Source organism: Aquarana catesbeiana, linkage group LG02, assembly GCF_042186555.1.
Source record: "Aquarana catesbeiana isolate 2022-GZ linkage group LG02, ASM4218655v1, whole genome shotgun sequence".
NCBI classification, from domain to species: Eukaryota; Metazoa; Chordata; class Amphibia; order Anura; family Ranidae; genus Aquarana; species Aquarana catesbeiana.
Genome location: NC_133325.1, coordinates 727598305 through 727611486, shown reverse-complemented (window position 1 = coordinate 727611486; position 13182 = coordinate 727598305). Strand labels below are relative to the sequence as shown.

At 40.3% G+C, this 13182-nt stretch overlaps 1 protein-coding gene across 21 annotated transcripts in view; it reads left to right on the top strand.

The window, feature by feature from the left end:
• Window positions 1-13182, top strand: part of ROBO2 (roundabout guidance receptor 2) — a 1381148-nt gene that overhangs the window by 1187621 nt on the left and 180345 nt on the right. For all 21 annotated transcript variants that reach the window (XM_073617042.1, XM_073617045.1, XM_073617032.1 and 18 more), the window contains exon 3: window positions 10516-10673. In XM_073617042.1, the coding sequence (XP_073473143.1) occupies window positions 10516-10673 (158 nt within the window). The remainder of the gene's footprint in view (window positions 1-10515; window positions 10674-13182) is intronic.

Genomic DNA, 13182 nt, shown 5'->3' with positions numbered 1-13182 from the left:
GTACAGGTGTGGTGTTTGGGGGAGCTGCCTGCAGTAAATGTACTGCTGGTGGTCGGCAAGCGGAAAAAGAAGAACTGAACTCTGGAAGCGGTGTTCAAAAAAAGGGAAAGAAGTGTGCAAAGGGCTAGTCACCGGTATTGCCTTTGATTTTCATGCGAATTACCTTACCCTCATTACTGACCCACCATGCCTTGTCTAACACTGTGGAGGTCATCTTGATAGAGGCAGAGCTTTTCTTCCTACTGCGTTCTGTACACATTCTGCATTGCATACAGTGTTAATTAAGTCGATTAAAATGACTAAAACATTTTAGTACACTAAAATGACTAAAACATTTTAGTTGACTAAATGAATAATATTTTAGTCGACTAAAATACGACTAAAACTAAAACAATTGAGATGACTAAAATATAACTAAAACTAAAATGCCATTTTATTCAAAAGACTAAAATGAGACTTAAACTAAAATGCCATTTTAGTCAAAAGACTATGACTAAAACTAAATTGCAATTACTGAAATATCCTGGAGATTTTAGTCGACTAAAATGTACTGGAAATTTAGTCGACTAAATACGACAAAACTAAAACAATTGCAGAAGACTAAAATGGGACTAAAACTAAAATGCCATTTTAGTCCTAAGACTAAAATTAACATTGATTGCATGTCGCATTGCATTTCACAGAAAATGACAGAGCTACAGATTGAAAAGGAAAGGTCATTTTTAATAACATTCAAATACAATATGACTTGTGTCGCAATTGTATATGCTATATTATTTTCTTTTATTTGCTATTTTTTTTCCACGAAAGTGGAGTTACCCTTTAAGTGCTGTGGTTACTTTTTAATTAGAAGCCAAAGTTCTAGTCAAGGATTTTTTTTTCCAATATATTTTGTTTTAATATTTTTAAAGTTAATTTTAATATATTTTACCATTTAAGATTCTTATATTAATAAATAAAGTGGGCCTTCACCCTAAACCTAATGTCCTCATGCCCCGCTTCTTCCTCTTTTCCTCTATTTAAATAAAAAAAAAAACATTTTAAATGTTTTTGTTTTTTTTATCTTTTATTTATTGCATGGAATTCCAAAACCGTCCCTGTCCTTGCGCACGTGCAGGAAATATCCTGCACATTCACAGACCCCTTTGGCATATCTGCGCAGACACCATAATGGCAAAGGTGAGACTGGAGGACTGAAGTTCTTTTATTCTATTATTTAATGAATTATATATTAACCTCCCTGACGGTATTCCCGAGTGTGGCTCGGGGTTAAATTTCAGCACCATTAGCGGTAACCCTGAGCCACACTCCGGATTACATCTCGGGATCCTGGTGCAGTGTACTTACCTTGTCCCCAGGATCCTGCAATGTCACCCCGTGCTGTCTGCGGGCTCCGTCCTCTGCCCGAAGCCTTTCTGTGCCAGGCTCCGTTCCCTGCGAGCATCACGACACACGGGGGCGGAGCCTGGCGGCAAGTTAAAAAAAATTGTAAAAATCATAACACATACAGTACTGTAATCTTACAGATTACAGTACTGTATGAAATTATTTCACTTCCCTTTTGTCCCGAATGCTTTGGCTCATGCCCTGCATGCAGTTTTATATTATATATACTGTTCTTTCTGCCTGGAAACTTGAGATTGTCCATAGCAACTAAAAAGTGTCCCTTTACGTCAAAAGGCTTTAGACCAGCTAGAAAACAGCTATAGTAAATTGCAGAATTGAGCAATAGTGAATCGTGGGGAAATTTATTTTATTATTAGTATATTATTATTTTTTTTAATTATTTATATTTATTCATTATTTTATAATTTATGATTTTGTGTTTCAAACTTCATCATACCCGGGATATCTACTAGACTCTTGGTGGACAGATCTAAGTGTGTTATTGCTAAGAATTACAGACCTACAATATAAAACGCCAAATTTCTTTGCAAAATAATTGTACCACTTTGAGACGCAAAAATCTGAAATAATCATACCGCCAGGGAGGTTAATGAATAATATATAATTATATAATAAAATTTTCAATTATATAAATTATATAGTTATATAAAAAAAAGAAAAAAATATATTAATAGTTAAATAAATTTAATATTTAACATATTTTAACACAAATTCTATTCACTGGTTCTAGAAGAATTTTTACTCCCCCATTGTGGATATATTAGCAAATTTCTCACTGCCATTTTAATTAGCTTTTGCCCAGACCGACCGTATTACAATTTTCTTTAGACAGAACAGGTTTAACTCAATGGACTTATTGGTAGCCTTAGTAACTATGGGGCACGATGGCCGCCTCCCTCATGGACATGACAGGTGCACTTCAATCCTGACAGGATTTTATTTCTCCTTACTCTAAGCCATCTGGAAAACGGTAATGCTTCTGCATAGTCAGTATGGCGAGTGTCATTTTGTTTACCTTCTGACATCTAAAAATTTTCCAGGTTTTACAAATCTCAGCAATTCTTTGTGTTGCGGAAAAAAAGCCAGGATCTTTTGGGAGGCATACGCAATTATTCTTCGCCTCTTGACAGGACAGCGTTTTTTTTTTCTTCCCTTTCTAGCTTCGCTGTTTTGACCATAAAAGAGGGGCTCGTGGGACGCAGACCAGATTGAAAAACTAGGAGCAGACAGATGGTTATTTGTAATCATCATGTAAATGTAAATCCTATAGAGATATATTTTTGTGATGGCTGCAATGGGCGTTCGTCAGAAAGCAAAAAAATAGAAAATGAGTAACTCTTATACCAAATATTGTTCCATAATGGACACATACTTAAAACCATTTAGGGGATAAAAACAAAAACAAATCAGCATATTAATGTGTTGTGTACGATCTCTTGCTAAATGATACGACGCAGCCAAGGCCTGGATTCCGGCCTAGTCTGGCAGGTGTTTGCAAGCAGTTGCTTTGCTGGAAGCAATGATTCGTTTACTGTGACAGGTGCTTGGGACAGTTTATTTAAACATTTCTTGCTTTAGACACATATTTACCTCACAAATATTCACCTCAGCCCATGAAAATATTCCAGAATATTTCTGCAATCATTGAGGGAATAATCGTATTTATTGGCACAATAATCTATGTTTTCTCAGAATGGCTTTTGGAACATTAGGAAATATTGGGAGAGATTTACTAAAGGCAATAGACTGTGCACTTTTGCAAGTGCAGTTGCTCCAGATTTGCGTGTGATTAGGTATTCTTTGTAAAGGGAAGCTTTGGGGTTGATTTACTGAAGGTAAATAGACTGGGTACTTTGCAAAGTGCAGTTGCACTCTGCAAGAGCAGTTGCTCCAGAGAATGGTAAATGAGGGGAAGCTCTGCTGATTTCCATCATCCAATCATGTGCAAGCAAAAATGTTGTTTTTTTTTTTTTCTTGCATGTGATTGGTTATTCTTTGCAAAAAGAAGCTTTACCTCATTCACTAAGCTCTGGAGCAACTGCACTTGCAAGTTTATTTACCTTTAATGAAAGACCCTATTGTGTCTTAAAACCCAAACTCTGGACTCATATAAAAGACAAACATTCATGCAGTTGTGTAATTATTAAAAATCCTCCCACCCAGTCCCATCGTCCGTTTAACAGGGTCCATGGCAGGGCTCAAAATTTAAGTCCTGAGCTACTAGCCAGGCTTCAAGGGTTACTCGCCACCAATTGCCCCCCCTAACCTCTATACTGCTTTGCCCCTAATTCTGCCCCTAAACACGCCCTCATAAATTATTCCATGAAATGACACTTAAATGTTTTATGCAGAATTAAGTTATAAAAAGAAATATTAACAACTTTAACCGTGCCTACCAATGCAGCCGGCCTTTGTTCACCAATGCAGCCTGCGTCCGCCAATGCAGCCTGTGCCGGCCAGTGCAGCCTGTGTCACCAATACAGCCTGTGTCCCCAATGCAGTCTGCGTCCACCAATGCAGCCTGTGTCCACCAATGCAGCCTGTACCACCAATGCAGCCTATGTCCGCCAATGCAGCCTGTGATCACCAGTGCAGCCTGTGCCCACCAATGCAGCATGTGCCACCAATGCAGCTTGTGTCCCCAGTGCAGCCTGTGTCCCCAATTCATCCTGTGTCACCAATGCAGACTGCATTCTGCCAATGCAGCCTGTGTCTACCAATGCAGCTTGTGCCCGCCAGTGCAGCCTGTGCCCGCCAGTGCAGCCTGTGTCCCCAATGCAGCCTGTGTCCCCCATGCAGATGTGCCCGCCAGTGCAGCCTGTGCCCACCAGTGCAGCCTGCGTCACCAATGCAGCCTGTGTTCCCAATGCAGCCTGTGCCCACCAATACAGCCTGTGCCCACCAATACAGCCTGTGTCCCCAATGCAACCTGTGCCCACCAATACAGCCTGTGTCCCCAATGCAGCCTGTGTCCCCAATGCAGCCTGTGTTCCCAATACAGCCTGTGCCCACCAATACAGCCTGTGTCACCAATGCAGCCTGTGTCACCAATGCAGCCTCTGTCCAAGTGCAGTTGCTTCAAAGCTTTGTAAATGAGGTAAAGTTTTACTTGGCAAAGAATACTCAATCGTGCAAATTTAAAAAACAGCATTTTTGCTTGCACATGATTGGATGATGGAAGTCAGCAGAGCTTCTGATAATTTACTAAGCTTTGGAGAAACTGCTCTTACAGACTGCAACTGCAAAGTGCACAGTCTATGTGCCTTTAGTAACTCAACTCCTTTATGTTGGAGCAGAGGAAAGGACTGCCCGATCAGATGACCGCTTTAATTTTCTTTCATAACAGTCACATAATTGTTAGCCGGTCCCGCCAGCTAACGATCATTACTATAGACCAGGATCTGTCCATGAGAGCTCGGTCATTGTGCTGAGAGTGCACAGAGAGCCCACGCTTAGCACAGAAACCATGGGCGCATATATGCGGCGCATGGATATAAATCCACCCTTTTTGCCTCCACACATATGCATTACATGGGTTAATAAACAAGTTATCAGCCATGTGAGGGCTGTGTTTACCCGCACAGGAATGCACAGGCATTAAAAGCATCTCCGTGTAGGCAGGCCCATTCATGTCAGTTGGGACATAGCAGCTGCACAGACACAGCCACTGCTCCCAATTTGACATCAGTGTGGGTGTGTGACCCCAAACACAGACAGGGTGCATTTGGAGACCTGCCACCTGTCCGGGATTCACAGTTCGGGTTTGGAATCATGTGTCCGGGTTTCAAACTGCCTGAAACCTGCACTCTGCTCCTCTTGCTCCCGCCCCTACCCCTCTGTGTCTGCCCACATTCCAATCCCCGACACTGTGCCTCAGAAAAGGAAAGCTGGGGCTGGAAATTTGAAGTCCAGGAACCTCAAATACATCTGGATGAGAGGTGCTGACTGCCAAGGGTTGAGTAAGCTCACCATCCATCCCTGTCTGTGATTGAAGTCTCCCCCCTACTGCTCTCTCCTGCCTCTGAATGAACACACTAAGGAAAATCAGGGTTCTCAGAGCACCCCTTACATCAGAGTTCCCCTTTACATCAGAAGCTACAGTGTTCCCCCTTACATCAGAGTCCCCTCCATGCATCAGAATTTTCAGTGTTTCCCCTTAATTTAGGGTTTCTAGAGCATCCCTTATGTCAGAGTCCCCAGATTCTCCCTTACATCAGAGTCTGTAGAGTACCCCCTTACAGTGTAAGATAACTCTGCAAGTGGATTCAGATGTAAAAGGGGGACTCTGTGGATACAGATGTAAAAGGGATACTCTGTGGACTCTGATGTAAAGGGGGACTCTTGTGATTAACTTCATATGATTAGAAATGTTACTTAATTGCAAAATATATGTAAATTATATACTATAAAAAAAAAAAATTCTGTGTGCCGCTAAAGTGTTCGGGTTTGACTTGAAGAAAAGGTGGCAACCCTAGCAACCACATAGATGTCTAGTTTGGAGCAGTGGCTGTGTCTGTGCAGCTGCTGTGTCCCAATTGACATGAATTGACATGGGACTTCCCGCATGGGGAGGAATGGAACACCTATGCATTCCCATATGGGTAAACATGGGTGTACACTGTATTATGCCCATGTCAATGTGGTCTTATACTGCAACCTTCAAACTTAGAGTAGTTGGGATTAACTGGAAGCCAATTACATGTGTTACATGCAAAGGTTTTGATAAATGAAACTGCTGATGGAAGGAGACAGGAGAGTGAACAGAGGGGTGGGCTCATCAGTCTTCTGCTGTTCTTTTATTTTTAAATCAGCAGGCAGCAGGTGGAAAGGTGTATTTTTATAGCTGAACTCTAAGAATAATCTACTTTTCAAATGGACATTGATTCAGCTTGGTTACCTATATTTATTGATATGTTACATCTGGAGTCTAAAATTAGTTAGGGGAGTCAAAAATTTACCAGAGTGTACTGTTCCACATACATGAAACGCGTTCCTGTTCCAGTGGTGTCAAAACAACTTTTTCAGTGAATAGAAGGCATTCTCTAATATGATAAGGACCAATCAATGGACGCCTTGTATTGACTGAAAACAATACAGTTTTCTGATTGGGATTGGTGGAAGTGCTGACTTAGTGACCCTGTAAGTGTTCAATGTACCAGTGGGAAAGTCACTTAACCACTGCCAGAACAGGAAAGGGCTTTCCAGATTTTGATATGAACCACTATGCTGATTTTGAGACTTCCATGCTCATGCAGCTAACCAAGCTGGTCCAGTGTAAATTTTAAATTATAGTTTTAAAACTATTCCTGGTGTTTTTCTTCAGAGAACTAAAGGGAAAATAAAAGATACAAAAAATGGATGGGGAGCCAGCTGTCACTTACTGATATTTGCAGCCGCCCCCTGATGACGCCCCTACACATACGCATACACTATAGACTTTCCTAAAGGCTCCTGGGATGCATGACCTGACCCCCTGATGATGCATATGAGCTCTAGATTGCTGGAGACTATTAAAAGAGAAGTATGGGATTTTTTTTTTTTTTTTTCAATGGGAAGCATCCTACTTACCTAGGTGGATAAAGCATTGGTCTGATGCTTCATCTGTCCCCTGCCGGCTCTAAGACTGAAAACCAAGCGATCAAACACCACTGATTGCTTCTCAGAGCTCCCTGAGCTGAGAGATGATGACAACCAGTCACTAGCTCTCTGCCCCCCCTCTGCGATCATTGGAGCGCTGGGCTGTAGAGGGGGCAGGGGCTTCCGGCCCAGGCTCTCAGTGGCTTGCTGAGAGGCTGAGCCATGTGCTGGTCCAGGCATCTGGGCGAATCCCAACTATATGGTCGTGATCTTTCACAAGCCTGGACTGGCTCTGTGACGTCAGCTGACAGCGGGCTTGGGTTGAGAACGAACTGCAGTTCTGTGATCCACAGGAAAAGTTCAGCTAAACAAGCTTTGGCTGTACTTCTCCTTTAAAGCCTCTTGGAATGCGTTACATGAATATCCCTGAAGGGGATTTTCACCTAGGTCAGAAATACAGATGCACATGAACGGAAACTTCAAAAAAGGTATCTTAAAAACCAAAATGTAAAAAAAATCTGTGATTATACCAGGGGGTAAGGACCAAGATTTAAAGGGTAACTCCACTTTTGTGGGGATAAAAAAAAAGCAAAGAAAACATAATATAGTGTATACAATTGTGACACAAGTCATATTGTAAATGAATGTTAATAAAAAATTACTTTTCCTTTTCAATCTGCAGCTCTGTAGTTTTCTGAAGATACAATGCAATATGGCTACCTGGAGGTGTTCTGTAAACAGAATGTGTACATATCGCCCACCAGAAACATAATTTCCTGCTTGTGTGATTGGCTCACAAATTTTCCCAAAAGTCTCCATTAAGATACAAGTCAGATTTTAGGCACCCCCTGCAACAAAAATTGAATTTAGTGAAATATTTCCAATAGGAAACCATGTCTAAAGGGCTGCAGACCCAGCAACTTTCCACATTAGAGCCCTGCAGGTGCACAGCTGATTGATAATTATGAAACCAATCCGATAGATTTACTTTCCCACATGGATACAGACAAACACACAGGGAATTCTTCAGAATAACAAAAAGTAGGAATCTGCAACAGAGTTTGTTAAAATCCTTGTAATGTACATAGATCATATACGGGAATGTTTTTTTTCCTCAACAAAAGTGGAGTTATGCTTTAAGTTAAAAAGAGGTGGAAGTCCACGTTAAATTGCTTATAAGTAATAATTCTAGTAGCCCCTGATTTTTAAACAATATCCCGTTTTTGTAATGTCAGCTCCACCCAAAGTTGATTTTTAATTTTGCCTTGCTGCTAGTTACGTAAAAAGTAGTAAGATGAACAGAGCGCCAGCTTATTATGTCTATTTGGTATTCCAGGAATATCTTGCCAAAGAAAGGCCTGAGAGATACAGTACAAAAACGGGGCAGGTGATTCAAGTCACTACTGCCCATCCAAAACTCAAATATCTCTTTTGAGTGCAGTTGCCTATCAATTAGACTGTACTGCTTCCCTTAATTATCAGGCTCAGTAATTATAAGCTGTAGTTAATTTGATTGAAGGATGTGTAGCGTGTATGCTGAGGAGAAGGACTTTGCATTTTTATCCTTGAATGGGGTGACAGCTTCAGCTGCCCATTTGGCTTGACATGAGACCAGATGTACAATGAAGGTTATGACTTGGGCTCATGGAGGGTACTGGCAGAAACACTCTGAGAAATCAGCTATTTCTCTTCCACAAATTTGTTTGACTGAACTAAAGATGAAAACATCACAGAAGGCTGGAGATTTTTTGGTTATGGATCTAAGTAACGTTTGACACCAAATCAAAAAGTCAGCTTTAGACACAAAACCAATCCACACTTACCCTCTGCTACAACACAGCCATCACTTGTGCCATCTGCAATCTGCTATTGCAAGTTTGAAGAGTCCCCTTATCATGCATTTATTTATATATCATTTTATGACTATTTGTTGTGCATGGTCTGCTTTTATACTGTCGCAACACCTTATTTCCTCATTGCCTTTCACAAAACTGCTTGCCAATTATTTTGCAAAGCGGAATGCACTTACAGTGGTAGCGGTGAAGTGGGTATCATTCTGGAGAGATATAGCCAGCTAGAGGGTCCTAATCCCTCTTTTAAAACATGTCATTTACATAAGAAGCTAGCATATGTTACCTAATTTATTTTCAAATGAAGTGCTGATTTATGTATTGCTTTCGGCATTCTTGGCCATGTCTAGGCTGAGCTGGAGAAATTGGAACAAGTGGAGAAGCAACTGTTTGCAGAGTTTTACAGTATGCCAGTTCTGTGGCATAATTAAGGAGCGTTAGATTCAGTCTGCAGATGATTGTAAATCTAATCCGAAGTTCAGCTAGGAAATATAAACCCAGCTATTTTTTTAAAGGAGACCACAGGAGATAAGTAAAGTACTCTGCCATCAGTGTGACAGTTTAGGATCTGCAAATAATTTTGTGCAGTGGGACATTTACTATCTTCTTTTTTTTTTTCTTTTTTTTTTAATTTAACAGTATTCCCTATTCTAAAAGGGAACTGGTAAAGTTGTCCCCTTTGGACCCCTCACCAGTTTTTTCCACAGTGCTGGTGTCCATTTATACTCTCAGATCTCCCGAGAAAACTAAGAAGGATCTATTTTCTCTGTCTTTCTTCCTCCCTCTATTCTTTAACAATATACATATATATATATATATATATATATATATATATATATATATATATATATATATAATTTCTATATATCAATCATGAGCCAGCAACACGATAGCTTCTTCATTAATAAACATTATTATTGCACTACAGCAGTGGCAAAATCCATAAAATGCTAACGCCTTTCGGCCACAGCCTTCCTCATAACATCGGCCGAAATGCGTTAGCATTTTATGGATTTTGCCATTGCTGTAGTGCAATCATAACGTTTTCTAATGAAGAGGCTATCGAGTTGCCAGCTCATGATTGTTATGGACTTGCAATACATGCTACAGCCTGAGCACCGACACTCTACTCTAGTTTTTTTGTGTTTTCATTGCTACTGTAAATATATATATATATATATATATATATATATATATATATATATATATATATATATATATATATATATCTTTATGACAATGCCAGAGACCATGGCAGCTCTGGTATGACTTTGTCATGCCAGATGTCAACTAACATAAAATATCAGTAGTGTTTAGCACAGAAACTATTCCTCTTGATAATCTTGAGCAAGGGTGGGATTGTGCTTATCTAACCTGTTCCAAGGTCACTATCATCACCAAGAAAGGGGTGTGGGAGACTGTTGGGAGATCAAACATTTTAAGTTATCACTGGGAAGGAAATTGTCCAATGGGAACATCTGTTAAAGTGACAACTGTTCAAAAGTGGATTTGCCCTCACTTTGGAAAGATTTTCTATCATAGTGTCTCCAGGGTTAGAAAATAATATTAGATATGAACTGCTAACTCTTGTTTTTTTTTTTTGTTTTTTTTTTAATATACCATACTTGTAGTGTTGCAATGCCCATTTTAATATTGTGCAAACCTTTCTTTGTCATAACAGTGCTTCGAGACGACTTTCGACTAAATCCTACAGATGTGGTAGTGGCAGCTGGGGAGCCTGCCATTTTGGAGTGTCAGCCACCTAGAGGACATCCTGAGCCAACCATATACTGGAAGAAGGACAAAGTTCGAATAGATGACAGAGACGAGAGGATTAGCGTAAGTAACTTGGCTACTCTATAAAAAAAAAAAAAAAAAAATATATATATATATATATATATATATATACAATACATACACACACACACACACACACACACTGCTGGCCCACCAAGGCATCACAGATTTTTTCTCCTATACATACTTTTATATATTTAGCCCATATTTCAAAGAGTTTACTGAGACCTGTAGTAATCAATTACAGATCCATTTTAGCAGCTTAACCACTTCAGCCCCGGGAGATTTTACCCCCCCCCTCCTTCCTGACCAGAGCACTTTTTTGCAATTTGGCACTGTGTTGCTTTAACTGACAATTGGGCGGTCATGCGACGTTGTACCCAAACAAAATTAACGTCCTCTTTTGCCCACAAACAGAGCTTTCTTTTGGTGGTATTTGATCGTCTCTGCGGTTTTTATTTTTTGTGCTATAAACAAAAAAAGAGCAACAATTTTGAAAAAAATGCAATATTTTTTACTTTTTATTATAATAAATATCCCCCAAAAATATATAAAAAAGTTTAGGCCGATATGTATTCTTCTACATATTTTTGGTAAAAAAAAATTGCAATAAGCGTTTATTGATTGGTTTGCACAAAATTTATAGCGTCTACAAAATAGGGGATAGTTGTATGGCATTTTTATTTTTAATTATGAAGTTTATTAGTAATGGCGGCAATCTGTGATTTTTATTGGGACTGCGACATTATGGCGGACACATCGGACATTTTTGACACTATTTTGGGACCATTGTCATTTATACAGTGATCAGTGCTATTAAAATGCATTGATTACTGTGTAAATGAAACTGGCAGTGAAGGGGTTAACCACTAGGGGGCGGTGAAGGGGTTAAGTGTGTCCTAGGGAGTGTTTCTAACTGTGAGGGGGATGGGCTTCAACACACAGGACAGTGATCACTGCTCTCAATGACAGAGAGCTGTAATCTCTGTCCTGTCACTAGGCAGAACGGGAAATGCTTTGTTTACAAAAGCATCTCCCAGTTCTTTCTCTCCGTGACACGATCGCGGGCACCCAGCAGACAACGAGTCCATGGGACCCACGGTCACGGAGACCATGGCAGGTGCGCACGTGCCCTGCCGCCCGCGCGCCCGCGACACTGCTTCTTAAAGGGGTCGTACCTGTACGCCTTTTGCCTACCAGTGCCATTCTGCCGAAGTAAATCAGCGTGCACTGGTCCGCAAGCGGTTAAAGCTGAACTCCAGGACAGGCAAATATTGTCTAAGAACAAGAGGCATCTGTATTCTTTCTTGTGCTTTGTGTAATTATTCCATATCTGTGCAGTAATCCAGTATAAAAATGTGCCTCTGTGCATGATCTTCCTGCAATAAAGACCGGTCACTGCTGCTCTCTCCCCTTGTGCAGGGTGACTGGTCTTGTCTCCGCCCCCACCTGTAGTTTTCTGCAGACAGACTGTTTTTGGTGGATCTGCTGGGTCCCACCCACAGCTCTGCTCTCTGCACAGGCTAAGTAAAGCCCAGTGATGATGCCACTGCTCCTGGATTTGTAAAGATGTTTGGTGCACACAAACTGCATTTATATCTAAATGAAAGTTTTGTGCCTGGAGTTCAGCTTCAATATAGTCTGAACAAAAGAAATTGATCTTTGAGTGAATTCTGCACCCCACTGCTCTCTCATCATAAAGTCGTAATTGAAGGATAATGTATTCTGAATCTCTTTTAAGTGTTTTTATATGTTCCAATGTTTCATATACGTTATTTCATTACTAGTATACAATTTTTACTTTATTCGAGTCTATTCATACTCCAAGCTATTCACGTAGAAAACCTGAGTTAGCAACCTTGACCTTACTAGCTAGATGCAAATAGCAACTATGAAATAAAAATGTGCAGTATTGCATAATTATATACGAAAAATAAAAATACAATTGTTTTTCAAAGTTTTATGTTTTATTCCTGAACTTGAAGTCAATGTAAACCCCAAAACAGTAATGCCCCGTACACACGGTCGGATTTTCCAACGGAAAATGTGTGATAGGACCTTGTTGTTGGAAATTCTGACCGTGTGTAGGCTCCATCACACATTTTCCATCGGATTTTCCTACACAAAAAGTTTGAGAGCAGGCTATAAAATTTTCTGACAACAAAATCCGTTGTCGGAATTTCCGATCGTGTGTACACAAATCCGACGCACAAAGTGCCACGCATGCTCAGAATAAATAAAGAGATGAAAGCTATTGGCTACTGCCCCGTTTATAGTCCCGATGTACGTGTTTTACGTCACCGCGTTCAGAATGATCGGATTTTCCGACAACTTTGTGTGACCGTGTGTATGCAAGACAAGTTTGAGTCAACATCCGTCGGAAAAAATCCTAGGATTTTGTTGTCGGAATGTCCGATCAATGTCCGGCCGTGTGTACGGGGCATTAGACTCATATCTGTTACAGCAGAGGATGTCATGTCATCTTTGCCCAGTCTTGCCACAAAGGGTTAATCCAGCTCTGAGCAATCCAGATATTTTTCTTCAGTAAGAT